General features: G+C 53.8%; 1 protein-coding gene across 1 annotated transcript in view; it reads left to right on the top strand.

Annotated features, from left to right (window-relative positions):
• Positions 1 to 25,350, top strand: part of GLI2 (GLI family zinc finger 2) — a 260,479-nt gene that overhangs the window by 229,844 nt on the left and 5,285 nt on the right. The window contains exons 6-13 of the mRNA XM_050750440.1: positions 6,129 to 6,330; positions 8,117 to 8,330; positions 9,617 to 9,739; positions 12,891 to 13,025; positions 16,369 to 16,518; positions 20,564 to 20,728; positions 22,704 to 22,976; positions 24,448 to 24,784. Coding sequence (XP_050606397.1) covers positions 6,129 to 6,330; positions 8,117 to 8,330; positions 9,617 to 9,739; positions 12,891 to 13,025; positions 16,369 to 16,518; positions 20,564 to 20,728; positions 22,704 to 22,976; positions 24,448 to 24,784 — 1,599 coding nt within the window. The remainder of the gene's footprint in view (positions 1 to 6,128; positions 6,331 to 8,116; positions 8,331 to 9,616; positions 9,740 to 12,890; positions 13,026 to 16,368; positions 16,519 to 20,563; positions 20,729 to 22,703; positions 22,977 to 24,447; positions 24,785 to 25,350) is intronic.

Here is a 25,350-nt window from a genome sequence, read left to right on the forward strand (position 1 = left end):
TGTGTGTGTCCACCTGGGGGGTGTGTGTCCACGTGGGGTGTGTGTCTCCACCTGAGGTGTGTGTGTGTGTGTCCACCTGGGGTGTGTGTGTATGTCCACCTGGGGTGTGTATGTCCACCTGGGGTGTGTATGTCTACCTGGGGTGTGTGTGCGTGTGTCTCCACCTGGGGTGTGTGTGTGTGTCCACCTGGGGTGTATGTCCACCTGGGGTGTGTGTGTGTGTCCACCTGGGGTGTGTGTGTGTCCACCTGGGATGTGTGTGCGTGTGTCTCCACCTGGGGTGTGTGTGTGTGTCTCCACCTGGGGTGTGTGTGTCCACCTGGGGGGTGTGTGTCCACGTGGGGTGTGTGTCTCCACCTGAGGTGTGTGTGTGTGTGTCCACCTGGGGTGTGTGTGTATGTCCACCTGGGGTGTGTATGTCCACCTGGGGTGTGTGTACGTGTGTCTCCACCTGGGGTGTGTGTGTGTGTCCACCTGGGGTGTGTGTATGTCCACCTGGGGTGTGTGTGTGTGTCCACCTGGGGTGTGTGTGCGTGTGTCTCCACCTGGGGTGTGTGTGTGTGTGTCTCCACCTGGGGTGTGTGTGTGTGTCCACCTGGGGGGGTGTGTGTGTGTCCACCTGGGGGTTGTGTGTGTCTCCACCTGGGGTGTGTGTGTCCACCTGGGGTGTGTGTGTCCACCTGGGGTGTGTGTGTGTCTCCACCTGGGGTGTGTGTGTGTGTCCACCTGGGGTGTGTGTGTGTGTCCACCTGGGGGGTGTGTGCGTGTGTCTCCACCTGGGGTGTGTGTGTATGTCCACCTGGGGTGTGTGTGTGTCCACCTGAGGTGTGTGTGTATGTCCACCTGGGGTGTGTGTATGTCCACCTGGGGTGTGTGTGTGTGTCCACCTGGGGTGTGTGTGTCCACCTGGGGTGTGTGTATGTCCACCTGGGGTGTGTGTGTGTGTCCACCTGGGGTGTGTATGTATGTCCACCTGGGGTGTGTGTGCGTGTGTCTCCACCTGGTGTGTGTATGTCCACCTGGGGTGTGTGTGTGTGTCCACCTGGGGTGTGTGTGTGTGTATGTCCACCTGGGGTGTGTGTGTGTGTCCACCTGGGGTGTGTGTGTGTGTGTCTCCACCTGGGGTGTGTGTGTATGTCCACCTGGGGTGTGTATGTCCACCTGGGGTGTGTGTGTGTCCACCTGGTGTGTGTGTATGTCCACCTGGAGTGTACGTGTGTCTCCACCTGGGGGGTGTGTGTGTCTCCACCTGGGGGGTGTGTGTGTGTGTCTCCACCTGGGGTGTGTGTGTATGTCCACCTGGAGTGTGTGTGTGTGTCCACCTGGAGTGTGCGTGTGTCTCCACCTGGGGGGTGTGTGTCCATGTGGGGTGTGTGTCTCCACCTGAGGGGTGTGTGTGTGTGTCCACCTGGGGCCTCCTCCCATGCAGGGGGCCCTCCCTGTCCCTTCCTGCGGTCATACTCCCTGCCCCCGAGACACCACTCCTCCTCTGCACCCTGGACATAGCTCCTGTGGCAGGTGGTTTTGGTGTCCCTGTACCTTGGGCAAGTTATTTAGTGTCCTTTGTTTCGTCTTCTGTAAAATGAGCATAACAGCCCCTTCTTCATAGGACAGTCGTGAAGATTACATTACCTAACACTTTAAAGTTTGGAGGAGACCTAGCACGTGTGATGATAACATTGATCACGTGCTGTCTTTAGGTGACTGTGAATCTCTTCTTCCTCAACATGTTCTGTCTGTGCCGTGGCTCAGCCCTTGGCATCTCCCACTGGGCTCGTGGCTGTGCCATCTGTATTCGAGTGTTGGGGATGGTCAGGTGGGAAAAGGGATTTAGGTCCCTAATGCATAGTGAGAAAGACAGGAGCAAGCAGATAACCGCACGGTGGATGAAAGCTCATCCCCACCCTTGTTTGGAGAGAGAGACCTGAGCATAGGGAAGATCTAACTCCAGGAGGTCAGGGAAGGCATCCCAAATGAGGTGATGACTTGGCTGAGGTCTGAACAGAGAGAGCGCCACAGTCAAAGGAAGCTGCACGTGCAAGTCCCTGTGCAGGTGATACGGAGGAAGCGCTGGAAGGAGCCCCGGTGGCTGGAGTGAGGGCATTCCACAGGGCCACTGCCTAGGCCTTGTTTGTAATAGCAGTGGGGATGTTTGGAAAGTTTTGGGGAGAGGGCAGGGACATAATCCTATTTCCAAGTTGAAAATCTCTGTCTTTGCAGTGAGCACTGTGGATTGGATAGCTGTTAGGTGAGGGCCCCAGAATGATCCAAGTGAGTGGTGGGCTGTGCTGGGGGTGGAGTTTGAAAGGAGAGATTTTGAGAGGTGTTCATGAACCCACACATAAGTGGGCTCCGTTGTGGTGGAGGGGAGGAGGGAAGGCTGACTCCCAGGTCTCCCGCTCTGCCACTGCGCAGGTGGCAGGCACGTGCTGTCGAAGAGCTGGTCCAGGCACAGGTCAGTAGTGTGGGGCTGGCTGTGCTGAATTGGAGCTGCCTTGCGGACAGGAGGAGAGGACGAGGAGGCAGCTGGCTCTGAGAAGGTTCACTCTTCAGAGCCACTGAAAGTGGGATGTCGAAAACTGTTTGTGGGAGGGGACGTCCTCCTGGCCCTGGGCCTCTGCTGACCTCTCTGAAGATGGACAGAGAGGACACAGAGTCCTCAGAAAAGTCCAGACACCAGGTCTCCTTTGGACCTGGGTTCAAATCCTGCCTCTATAGCTCTGTGACCTTGAGCAAGTCACCGACCTCCAAGCGTAACTGCCTTGCTGCTTGTCTGCTGCTTATCTGGTTTGCTTGGAGGATGGTGATAGCTGTTAAATGAGTCAGTGGGTCTAAGTGTCACTAAACGGTGGCTGTCACTGGGTCATTAATTGCGTAAGAATTTAGAAGCAGACATTTATCCAGATACTGCACTAGAGGGGCACACTCCAGCCAGGATGCCCCTGTTTGCCCTCCAGGATCCCTGTTTAGAGTGGGTGGTCACTGGCCTGCTTCATGGGCCTCCCTGCCTCTTTCTGTCCTCAGGCAGGTGGCCTAGGATCCTTCCCGGTGTAAGAGAAAGGAGGAGTTGTCTGAGTGCGTTACCTGCTCTGCCCTGGCTCCTCTGTGGGGTCAGAGCAAGTGGGCATCCCCAGAAGCATCTATGGAGCGTCTTCTGTGTACCCGCTGCAGCTCTGCCTCCTAAAATATCTGTAAGCCCCAGTCTTCATAGCCCAATAGAATAAACAGCGAAAGCAGAAAGTTTAGCTGCAAGGATGTGAAAAGAAAAGAATGTTCCGATTAACTCAACTTCTTTTTCAACTGGGAGCTTTCCTAACATCACTTAACTCTTCTTGTTGAAAATAAAGTATGCCAAGTGTTGGGCCGCATGAGCATCTCAACTGCGGCCACTCTGGAGTGGCCAGGCCACCTCCCCATCCATCATCCCATTGGGTCACAGCAGCCCCAGAGCTGGCAGGGGACTTGTTTTATGCTGATGTCATTGATGATGACCCCGAGCCTGTGACAGGTAAAACAACTTGCCCCAAGTCATGCAGCTGACTTATGGCCCCAGCGCAGGGTAGCCAGTGTTCAGCCCCCACTTCACCCCACTGCAGGTCACTGTTCCAGTCCAGGTCTCCGTCCCTCTACCCAGAGTCCCTTCATCCCAGGCTGCTGGCTGTCTACTCCCCTCTGTGGCCTAAGACTCCCCTCATCCCATGGAAGAGGCGGTCAGGAGAGAAAACCCTGGAAGCCCCTTTCAGCCCAACGGTCCTGGATGTCCTCTGTCCTCTCCATGCCTTGGAGAGGTGCTTCTCCTGGTGGCCTGGCCGGAAGGAGCCTCCCCAGGGATCCCTAGGTCTCCTCAGGGTTGTGGCCAAGCGTGGGGCTGGGCCGGGCATGGTTGCCCCCGGGACTCAGCGTGGATCCCAGGGCGTTCGGCTTGTTCTGTAGGTGGGTGTGGGCTCTGCCTTCATGCAGCCTTCTTGGGGACTGGTGAGTATGGAGTGGGGTTGCTCAGAGGCTCATAGGCCCTCACCCCCTGCCCTTGGTGCTCCTGCAGCTGTGGAGACAAGGAACTACCACGTGCATGGTTCAGAGTGGCCCTAAGGTCAGTGGTCAAAGCCGTCAGGAAAGCTTCGGGGGTACCAAGAGGCTGTGTGGACTGTGAGCAGGAGGCCCACGGAGCCAGACCCTGCAGTCAGGGCAGCCTGCCTGGAGGAGGGGGCAGCCAGGCGGGGTCTCAGCAGGTCTGAGCAGGCAGAAGGGAGGAAAGCAATTATCATAAGCCCAGGAACAGCCAAGCACTGACATGGGTGTGCTTGAGCAACCCCCAGTATCATTTACGGGCAACACTACCAGCCCACGGGGAACCCGGAGGCCTGAAAAGGATGAGTGGGCCGTGGCCAGCGGGACATGAGAAGGGGCTGCTCCATGCAGGTGTCCAGAAAGTCAAGGACAGGCCCAAGCATTTACTGTGCCCTGCCGTGGGCCAGGTGCTCCTCACGCATCACCTAATTTACAGCTCACGCCAGCCCTGGTGGTCAGCCCTATTAGAGCCCTTTAAAAGGAGGAGACTGGCTCTGGGAGGGTCTGGACAGGGCGGGAAGCTTGGCTTATGGAGAGTCATCCTCAAGCTGGTTCTTGAGTGAGGAGGCCACAGTGATGGTGGGGCTAGCAATGTGCTCATCCCTATCGCCTGGGCAAGGTTCTCTCTGTCCAGGAAGTGTCAGCCTAACAGAGCCCCCAACCCCCCACCCCCACCTCCTTGTCTGCTCTCTGTTGCAGCCCAGCCTTCACCTTCCCCCACCCCATCCACCCCGTGGCCTACCAGCAGATTCTGAGCCAGCAGAGGGGTCTGGAGTCAGCCTTTGGGCAGTGTTGTCAGACCATTTCTAGGCCACCGTTGGTGCAGGGCAGAGACCTAGAATCCTGATGGGGGCACCGTGAGGGGGAGCAGTCTGGAACCACAGTGGAAGAGCCTGTAGCCCTGGGGTGCTGGGTAGTCTTGTCTGGGGCAAGCCCTCTTCCCTTCCGCAGTTATGTAGGTGTGTGACAGCAGCTGGTGAGGGCTGAGGACACAGCCATGTGCCCACACACATGTGCATATGCATGTGTACACATGTCTGCATGTGGGTGCACACAGGTGTGTGCATGCAAGGGCGGTGTGTGCACCCGCGTGCATGTGTGCCTGCGTGCATGTGGTGTGCACATTCAAAGCAACAGCTTCCCAGAGCCTCAGGCAACTTTAGAACTGAGGACCTCAGTGTGCAAGAGCACCTGCCTGTGTCAGGATGCCTCTCTCTGCGCTGTCCTCGTGTCTGCCCTGCCCTGTTACAGCAGGCTGCCCAGCAGGCTCTGGATAGACAGCCAAAGGCCCAGGCGTCGAGAAGAGTCTGGGGGCCGCCATCCAGGCCTCTGCTTGGCAAATGCCCTATCAGGGGGCATTTTAGTGGTGATTTCAGGTACAACATGACCCATGACCTTGGAGCACTTACTTCCATTCACTCTCTTCCCCAAGGAATTCTCCACAGCAGTGAGAACAGGCAAGCTTCTCCCACACACAGTAGCATGGAGAAATGTTACAAACTGACCAAGTGGATGAAGGAGGCCAGACATAAAAGAGTATTTAAAATTCCATTTACACAAAGCTCAAAAGTAGGTAACACTAGCTGTGTGTTAGAAGCCAGGATAGCAGCTGCCGTTGGGCTGGAAGGTGCAGGGGGCCTGTGGGCACTGGCCAAGCCCTGTTTCTTGACCTGGGGCTGGCTTCCCAGGTGGACTCACTTGGTGAGAGGCCACCGAACTGCTCACTTACGATTCGTGCACACTCCTGTCATGAGGTAAGCATTGCTGGATTCCAGCCCTGGTCTCTGCACCTATGCTCATTGCTCATATTCACTCGCCCAGACACCTTACATGCACTTCTCCAGTCATCACCACACCCTGCGCTGCTCAGTCCATTTTACAGATCAACAAACTGAGGCCAAGAGGTGACATCCTTTGCCCAAGAGCCCACAGCTGGAAAGTCGGCTTAGCTGGGATGCCCATTAGACCATCCTCGCAGGCTCTTCCTGTCCCCCACCTACCTGTTACCCCGCCCCCCATCCCCAGGGATGCTGACGTGTCTTGTGTTGACTGTCCCACAGTGTCCCGTTTCTCCAGCCCGCGGGTAACGCCCCGCCTGAGCCGCAAGCGGGCGCTGTCCATCTCCCCACTCTCAGACGCCAGCCTGGACCTGCAGCGGATGATCCGCACCTCACCCAATTCGCTGGTGGCCTACATCAACAACTCCCGAAGCAGCTCGGCGGCCAGCGGCTCCTACGGGCACCTGTCGGCAGGCGCCCTCAGGTGAGCCCCGCCTGCAAGCAGAGGGCTGAGAACCAGAGCTGGGCTGAGGGCCCGGTGGGGAGGCGCTGGCTTTTCAGTGGGTGCTTTTGACCCCAGGAGAAAGACAGGATTAGTGGCATTTGTGAATCCACATATACTCGCACCTTTTTTATGAATTCAAAACCAATAGTGATCAGATTGAAATGAGCCAATATCTGAGTACATCTTCATGGACCAGGCCTGTCATGAATGACTCAAATGTGAAATCAAAGGTGTTTGAGGTCGAAGATGATTTTCCTAGTATTTCACTGAATTTGGTGGAGCAGCCAAGTATTGGCCAACCTTGGAGACCACACAAAATGTGATGTTGGCATAGCCCGGGCTCTCAGCAAGCCTCTGAGCTGCCTGCAGGTCTCCTCCCTCTGTAGCCGCATCGCGGCACACCCACACCTCACTGACACCAGCCACCCTTCTCCCCTCTGTGTGACTCTAGACTCTCTGAGGACTGAGACCCCAGCCAGCTTGACTGAAACTCACATGCCTCCCCAAAGCCTCTGGGAAAGGCCAGGAGGTGTGAGGAATGTCAGGAGAGTTTGTCCCAGCGACCTGGAGACAGAAGGAATAACAAGTGTATTTGTTATCTTTTCTTTTTTTTGAGACAGAGTCTCGCTCTGTCACCCAGGCTGGAGTGCAGTGGCCGGATCTCGGCTCACTGCCAGCTCCGCCTCCCGGGTTCACGCCATTCTCCTGCCTCAGCCTCCCGAGTAGCTGGGACTACAGGCACCCGCCACCTTGCCCGGCTAGTTTTTTGTGTTTTTTAGTAGAGACGGGGTTTCACCGTGTTAGCCAGGATGGTCTCGATCTTCTGACCTCATGATCCGCCCGCCTCGGCCTCCCAAAGTGTTGGGATTACAGGCTTGAGCCACCGCACCCAGCCTCTTATCTTTTGCTGCCTAATGAATTGCTCCAAAACGTAGCAGTTTAAAACTACAAACAATTGTTATCTCACCTCATTTCTGAGGGTCAGGAATTTGAGACAGGCTGAGCTCCGGCTCTCTCAGGTGGCCACAGTCAAGCTGTCAGCCAGTGCTTCATCCCGCTGAAGGTGTGGCTGGGCCAGAATGGCCCCCGCACAGAGCTCTCAGCAGTACCCTTTGTCCCTCGTCTGTGAGCCTCTGCCTAGGGCTGCTTGAGTGTCCTCACAACATGGCAGACGGGTCCCAGCCCACCTTGCAGCATGTGATGCGAGAGGAAGCTGGAGGAAGCCACAGTGTCTTTTATGGCTCAATCACAGGGGTCACCAGTCTCTCCTCGGTATCCTACAGTGTGAAGGGTGGCTCTTACGCACGTGGTGTGACAGAGCCTAGAAGTGCAGTAAGAAGAGGAGAATAATGCAAGCTGGAGGGCTCAGGGCATGATTCCCGGATGAGGGGCCATTAGAACAGGATTCAGAGGCCTCCTGGGTTTCACGTGGTCAGGGAGCAGTGATGCCGGCATGCATTTAGGTGTCATTACAGCAGTGGAGGGGCCGGGGTGTGGGGATGAGATGAAGCCTGGTCCCTGCTGGGGCCAGCCTGCCAAGGGTGGAGGCTACATCCTGGGGCAGAACCCGGGAGCTGATCACAAAAGGTGAGTGGCAGACAGTAGGAAGCCACAGCTGGTTCCTGAGTGAGGAGGCCACAGTGATGGTGGGGCTAGCAATGTGCTCATCCCTATCCCCTGCGCAAGGTTCTCTCTGTCCAGGAAGTGTCAGCCTAACAGAGCCCCCAACCCCGACCCCCACCTCCTTGTCTGCTCTCTGTTGTAGCCCAGCCTTCACTTTCCCCCACCCCATCAACCCCGTGGCCTACCAGCAGATTCTGAGCCAGCAGAGGGGTCTGGGGTCAGCCTTTGGACACACACCACCCCTGATCCAGCCCTCACCCACCTTCCTGGCCCAGCAGCCCATGGCCCTCACCTCCGTCAATGCCACGCCCACCCAGCTCAGCAGCAGCAGCAACTGTCTGAGTGACACCAACCAGGTAGGTGGGTGCAGGGACCAGGATGGCCACTGGGTACTCATCTGGACGTATGAGGGCTGTTCACTGCCAGTTCGTGCTAAGAACTTGTGGAGGCCTCTGGGCTCACGTCTGGCCTCTGGGGTGCCTTCTGAGCAGAGGCCACATTATGGAAAGGGCGAGACCTGGGCTCAGTCCATGGGAAGCTCCCAGCTTCTCAATTCTGCTGTCTCCCGTCCAAGAAGCATAATGAGTAGATGGGGAAAGCCTCGAGTTCCCAGGGCCTGGCACCATGGAGGTCCTCCGTGCCCAGCCCATGGCATGGGTGGGTGAGTGAATCATTATAACACTGCAGTTTCACTGTAGAGCGTGCATTTACAGCAGGCTTTCACACACTGGCGTGCCTGGACATCCTAGTACGGTGCCTGGCACATCCTAGGTACCGTTATTATTTGGCAAATGAAGTGTTCTTTCACAGATAAGGACATGGAAAGGCACAGGCCTTAGCATCAGTCAGACCATCTTTGGGATCCTAACTCGCCTAAAAGCAGCAAATCTCTTTCCCTCTCACAGCCTGAGCTAACTTATCTGCTAAGTGGGGTTCCTGACGCCTAGGTGGGGTCACTGTGTATGTAAACGAGCTCGTGGGTGCAGAGCCTGCGTAGGCTCTGATCCTGGGAGCACGGACAACAATGATGCCAGAGGTGAAGGGACCACCCCAGGCCACCCACCGGCAAATGGCAGAGCCTGGATGTGGCTGCACCCTTGGAAGGAAGGCAGGACACCATGTCCTCTAGAAGCGTCCTCTGTTCCAGAATGTCCTCCCTCTCCACCCCAGGGCTCCTAGTGGCTCCCCAGAGCCTCCCCATGACAGTGGCTGTCAGCTCTGGAAACATCGCCTGATGCTGCAGCTCTAGCCCCTTCCCCTGAGGAACCAGGCTCTGGCCCGCTGTGTCCTGGGCTGGCCAGGCCCTGTTCTCAGACCCACAGTGAGAAGTTGAGCCTGGTCAGAACAGGGGCAAGGACACCCCCCATTTTCCAAAGAGAAGGTCTCTTTCTCATTTCCCAGAAGTCTTGGGGAGGCGGAGATGGAGAGATGGGGGTGGGCATGCCCAGGTCTGGGTGCCCTCCTGTAGCAGGACATGTGTCCCTGACAGGAGGACTGAGCTGGGGACTCTCTTTCTGATACTTAAACACAAGGTTAGCCCAGGTGGTCTGTGCGGAGAGATTCTAGAGGTAAAGTCCAAAGGAATTTGGGATATCCCTGCCCTGCCCCCGAGTAACAGTCTGTCCTCTGCACCCTTCCTCAGAACAAGCAGAGCAGTGAGTCAGCCGTCAGCAGCACCGTCAACCCTGTCGCCATTCACAAGCGCAGCAAGGTCAAGACCGAGCCTGAGGGCCTGCGGCCGGCCTCCCCTCTGGCGCTGACGCAGGTAACCTGCTGCCAGCCGCACCACCTTCCTCCAGCTAGGACCAGGCCTGTGGGCTGCCTTGGGGCTATACCCTTGGTGAACGGATGGCTGGCTGCCTGCATGGATGAATGAGTGACCCAGGGAGGACTGGGTGGGAATGCTGAGCTGTGACTCTCTCACCACTGCGTTCCCAGCACCCTGGACATACATTCCCATCACACATGGTGAATGAATGCATGAGCGAATGAATGGGCTTCTGCCTAGCCATCCCTCTTGTCTCAGGCTGCATCTGTCTCTCTCCCCGCACCTGACCTGGGCACAGCACCAGCCACAGCCTGGCTGAGTTGCTCACGTGCCCGGAATGGCTCAGGCCCCTCTAGGCTACTCTCACTCTTGGAACTCTACCCCACCCTGGCTCCTTCGCTGCCACTTTAGCCCTCCCTGATTCTCTTGGGTTAAGAGGACTTAGCTCCAGGCCCCCACACCCAGCCTAGCTCAGCGGTCACTTCAGGGCATGTGCTGTGTGCACACCTGTCTCCCTGTCTGCACTCTAAGCTTTGGAGAGGTGGCACTGTGGGAGAAGGGCCTGACTGGGTTCCGTGCCACCAGGGTTTGTGCGAGTGTGCAGTCACTGACATAGTATTTTCCAGTGATTCAATGCACATTTGAATCAGTGAGTGGCGTGGTGAGTGGGGAAGATAGGACAAGTTCAAGCGGGGAGAGAAGAGCAGAGCAGCCCACAGCCCAGTGCAGGCCTGTCGTGTGGCCCCGACCCTGCGCTGATCCTTTTGAAAACCTTGCCACTTATTCTTCTGCTCCAAAACAGCGTGCAGGCAGCCCCCACTCCCGGACAGGGGCCTGTCTTGTAAAGGGCATGCCGTGCCTGTTGACCTGGTAAGTAAGCGCCTGGTCCCCCAAGCCCTCTCACGGTGGCCCAGTCTTCATCCATTATTACTACAGAAGCCGCAGCTTGGACACCAAGGATGCTCGGGGCCTCCTATCCTCATCTCTCCTGCATCTGCCGACCATCCTTTATCAAAACTGTGAACCATCAGGCATGCTCTGGGCACTTAATTTTCATGAAATATTGGCTCCTGTTATTGTCAGGCAAACAGAGGGGTTGGTGACAAATTCTTCTCCCCTTGCTGACACCAAAGCCGGTCTCAGCATGATGCATGGTTTCCATGAGGCCGAGCATCATCGGGGGCCGATGAAATTGATGAGGACGGCACATATCCAGGGAAGACAAACATGCCAGAATGGTGAGGACAGGGCCGGCAGGCAGGCACTGAGCACCTGGGAGCCCCATGGCCACACGCCAGTAGGGCCCTATGCCCGCCCTCCAACCCAGGTGGGCCACACAGGGCCTCCTGCCTGTCCAGCCTGGCTCTGCACACGTGTCAGTGCAAGGAAGGCTGTTTATCATGAGGAGGTTGTCCCCTGTCACTCAGTGTCCTGATTCACTGACCAAGTACTCCCTGACTCATTTGTAAGGTGGGATGGCTGGGCTTTCTCTCTATTGGCAGAAAAAGCAGCATAATGAACCCTCTCTACTGAAGCCCTCAAAACTGCAGGCTAGAGTGATGCCCAGTGCACCTGCCTCTGTGCTACCCTCTGATTGGAGTGTGATCCGTCAGCTTTCCAAATCTTCTCTGGAGTGACCAGGGCACGCAGCCGGTAGAAATAATAAATTGACTTCCAGGTTTTCTCAAAGAGTGGAGAGGGTGATAAGAGGCTCTCCGGTCCACTCTCCCCATGGTCTCACCCCGACAGCCCCCAGACGATCCCGTTGCTAAAGATCTGGAAAGTAAATGCTCCCACACCTTCCTTTGATTTGGTCCCAGTATAGCCCCTGGAGCTATTGTACGACATGTTGTCGCTTTTCCTGTTCGGAACAAGTGGATTCATTGAAAGATCCTCTGAGAAACAACCAGGAGCCCTTCTTGGAAGAGGTCTTTGCGGCTCTTATGGAAAGTCAGGTAGGGTTTGAGTCTCCACTGACAGCAGGGCGTCCTGAGGCTAATTTCTGCCACTCCCAGAAAGGAACTCAGCACTAGGACTGAGATCGTGACCTGGGCAGCTGTGGCACCACTCACGGAGTCCCTGGAGCCAGTGGGCATTAGGCCTTTTGACTATGGGGCGAGATCCTTCATCCCCCTGAGCCTGACTATACGTGTTTTCCCCAGAGGCTATTTTGAAAGACATTTTCCTGCTGTTTTTGGAGAGAGTTTGAAATGTGAAGCCAGTCTTGATAGCATCTGCCTCTTGGCTTGGCTTTGCTCCCAGCCTGCCTAGCAGAACAGTGGAATACTGGGGAATCCTTGACAGCCCTTGTAGGCCCTCTGCGGACTTTCCGTCACTACTTGGGGTATCTGAGCCTCTCCCTGTGCCCCAATCCCAGGCAGGTACCTCCTGCCTGTCCTCATGTCCTCTGCTCAGAGGATGCCCCTGGTTAGCATCAGTGAGGGTAGGGATGGTCTTGTGGGTTAATTCTCAGTCTGTTGCCAGTTTGAGAGAAAAAGACTTTGTCCTTTTTGACAGGAATTTCAGGTACCTGTGATCAGGTGAGGGAATTTCAGGCATTATGATCAGGGGAAAGAATGTCTCGGGGGACTTTCCTTCACCTCATTAAAATGGCCACATGGGCCCTAATGTGGTCAGGAAACTCAAGTCCAGACCTAGGCTGCCTCGAGCTCACTGTGTATTCATGAGGAGGGCCTCAGATCCCCCCTATCGTACAAGAATGCAGATGCCCACGCGTTAGGGCTGTGGCAGTGAAAACTGGTTCCCCACAGCGGAAATCAAACCAAATAGACAAAAGTCCCTGCCCCGCCGTTCTCCGGTTCTCCTGGCTTGGAGGAGACCCAGGGTGTGACAGAACACCTTGATGATGACAAGTGGGCACTGGAGAGAAAGGAGGAGGGGCCCCAGGACAGGCCATCTGACAAGGAGAGCTGTGGACGGGGCTGAGTTGAGGAAAGGAGCTAAAAAGGCTGATGAGTGTGTGTGTGTGTGTGTGTGTGCGCATGTGTTGTGTGTGTGCACACATACTTGCATCCACACCTGTAACAGCCCAGGGTCCCAGGGTCCTTGCATGGGACTAACAGCGACCTCTTTTCAGGGCCAGGTGTCTGGACACGGCTCATGTGGGTATGCCCTTCCCCTTTCCCAGGAGCAGCTCGCTGACCTCAAGGAAGATCTGGACAGAGATGACTGTAAGCAGGAGGCTGAGGTGGTCATCTATGAGACCAACTGCCACTGGGAAGACTGCACCAAGGAGTACGACACCCAGGAGCAGCTGGTGCACGTAAGCCTTTGAACCCCAGCAGCTGGCCAACCAGGGCACGGCCCAGGCCATGCAGGATGCTGAGCCTTCCAGGGCCTCTACTAGACAGAAGGGGCTAGAGGAAGAGACCCCCAGAGATGCCTGGGCCACATCCCCTGCAAGTGGGAGGCGTGATTACTTACGTGTGCCCTGCCTGTTTTCAAGATGGCTTCCAATGCCTATGTAATACGAGAGATTAAAAGAAAAAATAAGTAAATGAGACTGTCAGGGAAAAGAGAACAATAAAGTGAAACAAGGAATAGAGTTAGTATTAAAAACCGAGTGCTTTGAGCTATATTCTACATACACTTTTTTTTTCTGAGATTCCTAGTAGCCAGTGCAAAGAGGGAAATACGATTAAACCAGCCAGTATCTACACGATAATAAGTGAAAGAAGCTTCTCCCAAAGGACTATTCACAGATACCCAGTGGATATGGGTGCAGGTGGGCGTCTACCCAGATCAGAGAGGAGGCTGCTTAACAGTGCCTGAGTAGTGACAGCTCAGGTGATTAGAGAGGACCATGGGAACCGGTGAGCCCTTCAGGGTATGCCTCTTGGTCCTCACTCCAAACTCTCATACCACAGCATCCCTTATGTGGCAGACAGGGTTGATGTGTGCAGTGTGCAGAGCAGAGGCTTGGCACGGGAAACACCTGGCTCCAAACCTGTCCCCACCACAACCAGCTGAGTGCTTCTGAGCCAAGTGACTCCACCTCTGCGAGCCTCATTTTTTTTCCTATCAAGGGGATTGATGCTGCCCCACAGGAGGGTCAGTCATATTCATCAGCACCTAGTGGCTCACAGGCATTCCACACCTAGCAGCTCCCTCCTTCCTCCTCCTGCCTGTTCCCCACACCAGCCCTGAGTGGTTCTCTCTCTTCTCCATCCAGAGAAGAATTTAAATTCAAGAAAGCCCCCTCCCAACTCCCCAGCACACACTCCTTGGTGAGTGAGTATCTGTAAAGATGAACCCACTAAATTAGTAGCTCGATTGCTGGGAAGAGCAGACACACACGCACGTGCACACACATGCACATGTCTCCTATTCATATTCAGAAGCTGTCCCAAAGGCACTTGCTTCTCCCCAGCTCTGTAAACTTAGCATTTAGGACACGCCGACTCCCTCTTCTTCTTCCACTTATGCAACTTCCTCCCAAATACTGTAGGTTTCTTTTGTGTTGGAGTTTTTCCTCCCAAACGCAGTTCTCACCCAGAAGACCAGAGCTTCCCAGCAAACGAATGCAGCTGACATCGAACTGGTGAAGCCGGGTCTTATCTAACCCCTTCTGGATCTCAAACTTAATTTTTCAACTTGTACCACCTCTTTGGGGTACACAAGCCCTGGATGGAGCAGGGACCGTGGAGCTGTGAGTTGCAGAACAAATCAGTTATATGAAAGGAGGAGAGAGGGACAGCCTCTCAGGCCAGGGGAAGGCCAAAGCCAGAGCATGCAGATGAGGATGTCAAAGACGTGCTCTGTGATAAGTGGGTCAGCCCTGAAGAGCAGGCACAGAATTCCTCAAATGAATGCCGAGGGTCCCCAACCTGGAAGGAGGGCTTTAGCCAGGGGCTTCTGCCTGTGCCCTGGACTGTCCTGCAGCTATAGGTGGCCATCTCCACCAGGCCCTAGAAAACACAGACCCCTTCACCCAGCTCTGTCTCTCCTCTCTCTCTCTCTCTCTCTCTCTCTCTCTCTCTCTCTGCTCTCTGGAAAGATGGATGGAGCAGGCGCACAGGCGAGCTGGAGCCCCTGGTCGATTATTAACAATTTGTTGCTAAGTAAACCAATAAGAAAAAACTGAAGGGCATTGTCAGGAAGCATTTTTATCATTTGAAAGGCTTTACAAATGGAAAGTGAGGCTAATATGATAAGATTTCCCTGGAAGTTCAAAGTGCTGAAGATTTCACATGCTCCAGCAGGGGCATCTGTATGCCTGACAGTTGGGCCAGTCGCACAGGGCATGAGGGCCTGGCAGCTTTCTGTCTTCTGGGGCAAGGTGCTGCCAGTGTCTGATGCCCAGCTCTCGGGACAGCCTCTTTTGGTGGCAAAGGTCCACAGGAGAATGTCCAGCAGAACAATATAGCAGGCCACAAATGCCAGCCACCCATGTAATTTACATTTCCTAGGAGTGCATAATCCCAGCACTTTGGGAGGCCGAGACGGGCGGATCACGAGGTCAGGAGATCAAGACCATCCTGGCTAACACGGTGAAACCCCGTCTCTACTAAAAAAAAATACAAAAAACTAGCTGGGCGAGGTGGTGGGCGCCTGTAGTCCCAGCTACTCAGGAGGCTGAGGCGGGAGAATGGCGTAAACCCGGGAGGCGGAGCTTGCAGTGCGCAGAGATCGCGCCAACACTCCAGCCTGGGCAAGAGAGCGAGACGCTGTCTCAAAAAAAAAAAAAAAGAGTAAAAAGAAATAGGTGAAGTTAATTTTAATATTTTTATTTAACCCGATATGTCTGAAATATTATCATTTAGCAGGTAGTCAATAGAAAACAAAATTATCTAAATACTGTATAATCTTTTTTTTTCCATTCTAAGTCTTTGAAACTGGTGTGTAGTTTGTACTTCTAGCCCATCTCAGCTCAGGCCAGCCACATTTCAAGTGTGCAAGAGCCCCATATGGGACAAGTGGTCACTGCATTGGACAGTGTGGGTCCTAGAGGATGTGGCTCCACCACGCCGGCCAGGGCCCTGTGCAGGCCACTGAACTCTCTGTGCCTTTGTGGAAAGGGGACAAAGCCGTTATCTCATGGGTCAATGCCAAAAATAGAGATAAGCATGTGTTATTTTTCTATTATAACAAAAGACGTTATTTACAAACCTCTGAAACAGCAGGAGCAAGCTTAGGAGAAGCTTCTCATGCACCCACTATGGGTACGTTTGCCTCGCTGCAGTTAATTAGTGCCTACTGTTTGCAGCCTGGGAGCATCATCACACCAGAACCCAGAGCCCAGGCTGGGGTGCACGGGATGGCTTTGCCCAGTATAGATGGTAACTTTGATGACGGATTGGAAAATGCAGGGAAGATAAGCGGCACGCAGTAGGCCTTCATTTAAGGGCAGCTAGTGATGCTTCATGAGGAGGCGCGGCCTGGCTTGGAGGGGTGGGCGTGTTGGGTCAGTGGTCTGCATATAGTAGGTGGGATGGGCAATGAGGAGCATGGTCGGAACATAATAGGCGTGGTCAGCAGGGTGGGAGGTCTGCACACAGGTCGGGGAGGGCTGGGGGGATGCTGGGGCGGGTGGTCAACTGACAGCAGGCGGAGGTCTGTGGGCCTCCTGGGCCTGCTTACCCTCTCCTGGGCATGTCCCTCCGCAGCACATCAACAACGAGCACATCCACGGGGAGAAGAAGGAGTTCGTGTGCCGCTGGCAGGCCTGCACACGGGAGCAGAAGCCCTTCAAGGCGCAGTACATGCTGGTGGTGCACATGCGGCGGCACACGGGCGAGAAGCCTCACAAGTGCACGGTGAGTGGCCTTCTCCCCACCCCCGTCGCGTCGTCAGGACCGGCCCTTCAGCCAGGCCAGGGGGATCGTGTTTGGAGGTGGCTGGCCACAGGCACACCTGGGTGGAACAGGCCACAGCAGGGGCTCTGGGACCGGAGCCTGTTCCCACCCTGCCTGTTTGGGTCCTGGAGGCCCCTCGCCTCGTGGCATCCCAGACCTTGATGGACTTGCTCTGTGGGCGTGAGCATCTCGGTAAGCACGGGAGAGGTGTGTGGGTGTGTCTGTGATTGTGAGTCCAAAGGCATATCTGCATCCTGAAGTTTGCTTGGCTGGGTGACACTGGGCGGAGGGACCGCTCCATAGCACTCTGCAGAGAAAAAAACATCCTTGGTAATTCAGAGCTTGAGCAATGATGGGTTAAAACTCATTTGGGTTGAGGGTTTTTTCTGTTTGTTTTTTGAGACAGTCGCACTTTGCCACCCAGGCAGCTCATTGTAGCCTCTACCTTCTGGGCTCAGGCGATCCTCCCACCTCAGCCTCCTGAGCAGCTGGGACTACAGGCACATGCCACCACACCAGGATAATTTTTGTATCTTTTTGTAGACACGGGGTTTCGCCATGTTGCCCAGGCTGCTCTTGAACTCCTGGGCTCAAGCAGTCCACCTGCCTCGGCCTCCCAAAGTGCTGGGATTACAGGCTTGAGCCACAGATCCTGGCTGAGTGTTTCTTTTGTTTTGTTTTGTTTTGTTTTTTTAATGAGCTCAAAGATAAGACCTTTTCTACGGTCTCCTTTAGAGGTCAACAGGCTTTATGACTATTAGTTGGAGAGACTATTTTTTAAAAACACAGAAACTGCTGCCCCACAAAAGCAGACGTGGTTTTAGCTGCAGCTGAAACATCTGGGAACTCCTCTTTGTGAATTCTTGTTTCATAGATTCTAAGGCATACATTCTATTTTCACCTTAACATCTCTGAAGTCAGACTGTCTTAAAATCAGTGGTGTCCGGGATCCAATGAAATATGCTACCTTTGTTGGCAAGTCAGTTTTTTTTTATTGAGAAATAGCTGACATACCATAAAGTTCACCCTTTTAAGAAAATGTACAATTTAATTGTTTTTAGTACATTCACAGATTTGTGCAACCATCGCTACTAGTTAATTTCAGAACATTTTCATCATCCCAGAAAGATACCCTGTACTCATTAGCAGCCACTCCTAATTCTCTCCTTCCCACAGCCCTGGACAGTTACTAATCTGCTTTCTGCCTGTATGGATTTGCCTATTCTGGAAATTTCATAAAAACTGAAATCATACAATATGTGCCTTTGTGTCTTGCTTCTTTCAGTTAACATGTCTTCAAGGTTCATCTGTGTTGTAGCATGCACATGTACTTTCTTTCTTTTTGTGGCTACCTAATATTCCATTGTATGGATAGACTATGTTTTGTTTGTGCATTCCTCAGTTGATGGATATTTGCATTGTATTTACTTTGAGGCTATTATGAATAATGCTGCTATGAACATGTGTGTTCATGTTTTTATATGGACAGAACGTTTTCACTTCTGTTGGGTATGTGTAACTAGGAGTAGAATTGCTGAGTCATATGGCAGTTGAGGAACTGCTGGTTTGTTTTCCAAAATCAATGCTCCATTTTACCTTTCCACCCACAATGAATGAGAGTTCTGATTTCTGCAAATCCTCACCAACACTGGTTGTTACCTTTTTTATTCTAGCCATATCCTAGTGGGTGTAAAGTAGTACTTTATTGTGTTTTTGATTAGCCCTTCCCTAATTAGTGATTAATAATGTTAAACACCTTTTCAGGTGCTTATTGGCCATTTGTGTATCTTCTTTGGAGAACTGTCTACTCAAATATTGCCCATTTTGAAATCTGGTTGTCTTTTTGTTGTTAAATTGTAAGAATTTTTTATGTATCTGGTTACTAGACCCTTATCAGATATATGATTTGCAAATAATTCTCCCATTCTCTGGGTTTTCTTTTCATTTTCTTGATACTTTAAAGCACAAAAGTTTTTAATTTTGAGGCTGTACAATGTTTTAATTCCTTGTGCTTTTAGCGTCATAGCTAAGGAACCATTGCCTAATCCAAGGTCACAAAACTTTACCCTTATGTTTTCTTCTAAGAGTTTTATAGTTTTAAACTTTTATTTATAAAAATATTGAATACTGGCACTCTGAAAAATTTAAAAAGTAAAAAAAGAAAGAAATATATGTGTGTATAGAGAGCTTTATAATATAGCTCTTCCATTGTCACCCAGGCTGGAGTGCAGTGGCGCCATCTTGGCTCACTGCAACATCTGCATCCCAGGTTCAAGCGATTCTCCTGCCTCAGCCTCCCAAGTAGCTAGAATTACAGGCGTGCACCACCATGCCTGGCTAATTTTTTGTATTTTTAGTAGAGACAGGGTTTCACCATGATGGCCAGGCTGGTCTTGAACTCCTGACCTCAGGTGATCCACCTGCCTCAGCCTCCCAAAGTGCTAGGATTACAGGTGTGAGCTGCTACGCCCAGCTGGAGTTAATTTTTGTACATGGTATGAGGTAGGGATCCAAACTTACTCTTTTGCATATGATTATGCAGTTGTCCAAGTCCATTTGTTGAAAACCTGTTCTTTCCATTTGAATGGTCTTGGCACCCTTGTCAAAAATCAATTGACCTTAAGTGTCTGGGTTTCTTTCTGAACTGCCAGTTGTATTGCCTGGATCTCTATGTCTCTCTTTATGCCAGTACCACATTCAGTCTTTATTACTGTCAATTTGTAGGAAGTAAATTGGGACATATGAGTTCTCCAAATTTGTCCTCCTTTTGCAAGATTGTTCTGGCTCTTCGGGGTTCATTGCAACAAGTTATTTTCTTAACATCCTCAGTACTGGCAAACCATAGCCCTTTGATGATATGAGCTGTGAGTTGCGGAAACAGATAAAAGGCATTTGGAGCCAAGCGTGCTCAATCAGACTGGTCAGGAATAAAGGAGAGGATGGGAGGAATGAGACAGCTCCTGCCGGGGTGTACGTGTCCTCCTGAGGGCGGTTTGCATACATCCATTCAATGCAACCGCAGTATCTTTGGAATAGCTGCAGTTTCCTGCAATGATCTCTTCTTCCTTCTCCCCTTCCTCCCTCCTTCCCTCTCTCCCCACCTCCCTTCCTTCCTTCCTGTCTCCCTTGCTCCCTCTTTTCCTCCTTCCTTCCTTTCCAGAATTGTTTCTTGAGTGCTTAGGTGCTAAATATTAGGAAGACAGCAATGAACATGACCCAGAAGATTCCTGCTCTGTGGAGCTGGTATTCTAGTAAGAACGCTGGGTAACAAAATGATTCAGATCATTATAAATCGAGCCAAGGGGTATAAAGGAGAGAGGATAGAGTGTTGTGATTGAGAATATCAGAAAAGTGCTCTCAGAGGAGACGACCTAAAAGATTGAGAGGGAGGGACCCGGGCCAGGAACCGGATTGGGAGGAGGCTGCGGAAGTTTCCAGCCAGAGGAGTCAGTAGTATGCAGAGGCCCCAAGCCAGGAAGAACTTAGTGGAGTCAAAGAACTGAAAGGAGACCAGCGTGTCCAGAGTGAAGGTGAGGGTGGCCGACTCACTTAAGGACTTGGAAGACTGAATTTTATTCTCAGCACATTTTAGCGCACAGAAAAATTCTAATCGAGAGTGGTACTGGGAAACAGTTCAAAGTAATAGTTTAGAGTTTAATGATACGGGAATATGCTGCTGATTTAAAAACTGGTGACTGAATACTTGATATGTTCCCAATTTTGGTTTTAAAGACATGGGGAGATGAATTGCAGAGTCACCAGACATGAAACTTACCACATGTCAGCAGTGGCAGCCCCTGGGCAACCGGTGGTTTTCGTTTTTCTCTTTGTACTTTTCAGCCCTTTCCATGTTTTCAGGAAAGGAAAGTAATATCCTTAAAATGCCTGCTTCTGAGTGCGCTGATGGGGTGGAGCAGAGCAGAGGAGGGGGTGGGAAGGAAGCAGCAGCCGGCCTCTAGGTTGGGCCCCCTGGGGTGCCTTGACTGACTGAACCACCTCCTTCTAGTTCGAGGGCTGCTCGAAGGCCTACTCCCGCCTGGAGAACCTGAAGACACACCTGCGATCCCACACCGGGGAGAAGCCATACGTGTGCGAGCACGAGGGCTGCAACAAAGCCTTCTCCAACGCCTCGGACCGCGCCAAGCACCAGAATCGCACCCACTCCAATGAGGTACCCCCGCAGGGCATGCGCTGGGCATGCACACGCGAGCCCCACTGACATCCCATGGCTTCCAGGCGTCTGTAGGCCAGTAGATAGCCAGGTGCCTGGTGTCTTGCCCCCACCACTGACCAGCTGTACATCCTCAGACACAGACCAGGACTCTGAGACCTGGACAGACTGGTCTCTTTCTCTGTGCCACATCCTTTCCTCTAAAAGATGCCCCATGAGGTCCCATGGAATACTGACCCTCTCTGTGCCTCCATTTCCTTATCTCTGTAATGAATATAATAGTGCCCTCCCCAAAGGCTGTCATGAGGTCCTCGGGAGCTGAGGCTGAGGCAGGGAAGTGGCCCCTCTGATCTCAGAGTGCTTCACATGCATCTGTCCCTATTACTTGGGGCTGCTGGGTGGGTTCTGCCTCCCCATCCCCTAGATGAGGAAACGAAGACTCAGAGATGAAGTGACTTACCCCAGTGCCAGATGAGTGACGAATCCTCTGCAGCTGTGAAAACACCCTGGATCACTGTTTCATACCCCCAAATTCCCTTTCCACCACAAGCAGGTGTCCCACTGGGGAGCAGCTGCCCCGCTGCCTGGGGGAAGCAGAGCAGTGCTGTCTGAGTGTGGCATTTGTTGGCAGCCCCCTGGCCTGTTGGCTTGGGCAGCCAGCAGTGACACGCTCCAGCTGTTAGTGCTGCCTGGGCCTGCCGTGGCGGTCAACCCCAGCAGATGGGGCATAGAGTAGCCTCTGCCACCCTGGGTAGGCAGAGCCCCTATCTGGGCTGAGAGAACCAGGGAGAAAGCGGGGCAAGAGCCGGTGGTGTCCTGGCCCAGCCACACAATTACTGTCGCTCAGGCTTACTCAGAAATGTATGTTTTTAAAAGCTTAGACACATCCTGGACCCCAAAGGGAATTTGCTCCAATGCTTATAAGAAGTGAGAGGAATTTTCTCTTTTTTTCTTTTTTTTTTTTTTTCTTTTGAGACGGAGTTTCTCTCTGTCGCCCAGGCTAGAGTGCAGTGGCGCAATCTCGGCTCACTGCAAGCTCCGCCTTCCAGGTTCACGCCATTCTCCTGCCTCAGCCTCCAGAGTAGCTGGGACTACAGGCGCTGCCACCACGCCTGGCTAATTTTTTTGTATTTTTAGTAGAGACGGGGTTTCACCGTGTTAGCCAGGATGGTCTCGAACTCCTGACCTCGTGATCCACCCGCCTGGGCCTCCCAAAGTGCTGGGATTACAGGCGTGAGCCACTGCACCTGGCCTAAGTGAGAGGAATTTTCAAAGGCATCTGAACCCCTCAGAGTCTCTATGGGCAAGAGCCAGCCTTAGAGGGGAGTGTGTGTGCACATGTCTGTATGTGTGTTTGTAAGTGTATTATGTATGTGTGTATAGATGTGGGGGAGCAGGGGTGTGGGTATCTGTATGTGGATATGAGTGTGCACGTTTGTAAGTGTGTGTTTTTGTGCAGACGTGGTGTGGGGTGTGTGTGTGTGTGTTTATGAGTCCAGGACTGAGGTTCGGAAATCCTGGGTTTTTTTCACCCCATTACTGGATGACTTGGAACCCGTTCCTTTGCCTCCCTGATCCTGCCTTTCTTCATCAGAGAAATCAGGGGTGCTAGTGCTGTCACAGGGTACACTGAGCTCGTACACTTGCTACTAGTACTAAAAACCCCACTGTCCTGTTCACTGAGAGGCAGCATTGTGATTACACGAGGCATGTGTGTCCCCAGCTTCTTGTGGCAGGAACCCCCTTGGCCATGTGCTTAACTGCACGAACAAGTGCCAGACAAGCCAGGCTAAGGCCAGGCTCCTGCATGGCACCATCCACAGAGCACTGGCTGCCAATTCGACGGAACACCTACTGACGTTGCCAGCTGGGCTCTGCTGAGGGACGTGGGTAGCTTTAGGAGAACAGGGAGAGTGCCCCTTCAGAGTTGATCCTTGTACCCCCATCCATGACACAGGCCTGCTTCTCTCCCCAGAAACCCTACATCTGCAAGATCCCAGGCTGCACCAAGAGATACACAGACCCCAGCTCTCTCCGGAAGCACGTGAAAACGGTCCACGGCCCAGATGCCCACGTCACCAAGAAGCAGCGCAACGACGTGCACCTCCGCACACCGCTGCTCAAAGAGAATGGGGACAGTGAGGCCGGCGCCGAGCCTGGCGGCCCAGAGAGCACCGAGGCCAGCAGCACCAGCCAGGCCGTGGAGGACTGCCTGCACGTCAGAGCCATCAAGACCGAGAGCTCCGGGGTAAGCGGAGCTGGGCAGCCCAGCCACACAAGGCGACTCCATAGCCGTGCCCAGGGCCACCCCTGACCACAGTTGTGGCCTCTGTCCTAAGGCCCCCCTCTAAGGGCACAGCGATGTCCCTCCTCTCTCCAACTTGGCTTTCGCCCTTCACCAGCTTGGGCCTCACGTGAAACCTATCTTGTCCAGGTCCCATTCTGCTCTGACCAGGCTCTTGCTGGGTGTGTGCCAGCACCCTCAGTGACAGGGATGATGCCATGTACGGTGGCCCTGCACAGGGCGGGGGCGGCCCCTGCATGTCTGCCTTTCCAGCCAGCACCCAAGTGCCGCTGCCAGCCCCCACCCCTCTGTCCTGTCTCTGCCTCCCCACCCCTCTGGCGTCCACTCCTTTTGTTCTAACCACCTGTTCTTTGTCTCCATCTCTTTTTCCCGACTGTACCTCCCCTAAGGATAGACGGTACTGAGGTGAGCCAAGGAGTTGGGCGTGTGTGGGTGGGATGAGGGAGTGAGGGTGGCTGGGGAGCCGGTCCATGCTGCTGCCTGTCAGTCTCACCTGTCAGTCCAGGCCTCCTAGGTCCAGGCAGGTGGGCCCGGACAGGCACACACGGTAGGGCACTGCAGGTGGGGCCATTGGCCTTGGCAGCCGGAGTGGAGCTGGCAGGTGTGGGGAGCAGGGGCGCCAGGCTGTATCAGGGACAGAGTGACAGGGAGGCATGCGTCCAGGCTGCAGAAGGTCCTGAGGGCCAAGCAGAGGAATGTGGATGGCGCCATGGACCACACCCTGCTCCCATGAAGCCTGTATCCTCCCGGGAAGGAAGATCGCAGCTTCCCAAGGAAGCTGAATTTGGGCCATTTGGCCTAACAATGAACCCAGAGATGGTGCATCTGGTGCAGGCCTCATCTGGGCCCAGATCCGAGTTCTGTGGATGTCGTCCGAGTTCTGTGGTATTCTGCACTGTACATGTGCCGTGAGCTCCCTGCCCCGCTCTACCTAACCCAGAGGGAAGGCTGCTTTGGGGTGGCCCTTTGCACAAGGGCTGCATCCCACAGGTCCCCCTCCCTGGTCATCCTTTCCCTTTCCAACAACCTGCCCCTGGCCTTTTGAGATCATCCTGTCTGGTTGAAGCCACCACGTCAGCAGGCTTTCGTTCCCCACCTCATCGGGGTACATGGCTGTTGGTGGCAGTGTTTAAGTGCCTTCTTTTGTGCCATACTGGGTGCCTTCTGCATGCTGCGTGCTGTCCATCCATCCACTAACTGCACCGGAATCAGTTCAGGTCCATCTCTTAGTTGGGGAAGCCAAGGTTAAGAGAAGTGAAGTGACTTGACCATTTTAAGCAAACAGACTCATGATGCTTTACATGCTCCTCCGCAAGGCAGCTTCCTCTCCTCACCCCCAGCCTCCCAGGGTGCACAAGGGTGTGGTGCCCGTGCAGACCCTCTGAGTCTGTGCCTTCTCGCCTCGTCCCTGCAGCTGTGTCAGTCCAGCCCCGGGGCCCAGTCCTCCTGCAGCAGCGAGCCCTCCCCGCTGGGCAGTGCCCCCAACAATGACAGTGGCGTGGAGATGCCGGGGACGGGGCCCGGGAGCCTGGGAGACCTGACGGCGCTGGATGACACACCCCCAGGGGCTGACACCTCAGCCCTGGCTGCCCCCTCCGCTGGTGGCCTCCAGCTGCGCAAACACATGACCACCATGCATCGGTTCGAGCAGCTCAAGAAGGAGAAGCTCAGGTCACTCAAGGACTCCTGCTCATGGGCCGGGCCGACTCCACACACACGGAACACCAAGCTGCCTCCCCTCCCGGGAAGTGGTGAGTGAAGGCCCGGGGTTTGCAGATGGGGCAAGAGCGAGTGTGGGGCAGCACCAACTAGGCTGGCACCCACCAAGCACCAGTGCTATCTCACTGGCTGCCTACAGGATCTTACCAGCCCAGTACAGTAAAGGAAGCTGAGGCTCAGAGAGGTGAAATGCCTTACCCAAATCAATGGCAGGGGTGAGATTTAGCCTAGGTCTGTGTGGCTCCAAAGCTCACGCTCTTTCAGCTGCACCACGCTGAGTCCCTGTAATCCCCCAAAACAAGCAGACCCTGCGCACATCATCCTCGTCCTCACCCAGTCATTCATTCACTGACTGGGCACTTGCTGTGGGCACCATAGCAAAGGCCCTAGGCAGGAGAGCCATTTAATTCCAGTCCCAAATAAGTGTATGGTTAGAAGGCTGTGCCACCAGACTCACACTCTACTGCAGAACGAGCCAGGTCCCACCAAAGCCAGAGCTTAAGGTAGAGCTGTGCAGAGGAAGGAGAAAGCACATTGAGCTGGTGATGAGCCGGGAGGACTTCATGGAGGAGGTGGCACTGTGCTCAGCCTCAAGAGG

This window comes from Macaca thibetana, chromosome 12 (genome assembly GCF_024542745.1).
Source record: "Macaca thibetana thibetana isolate TM-01 chromosome 12, ASM2454274v1, whole genome shotgun sequence".
NCBI lineage: Eukaryota > Metazoa > Chordata > Mammalia > Primates > Cercopithecidae > Macaca > Macaca thibetana.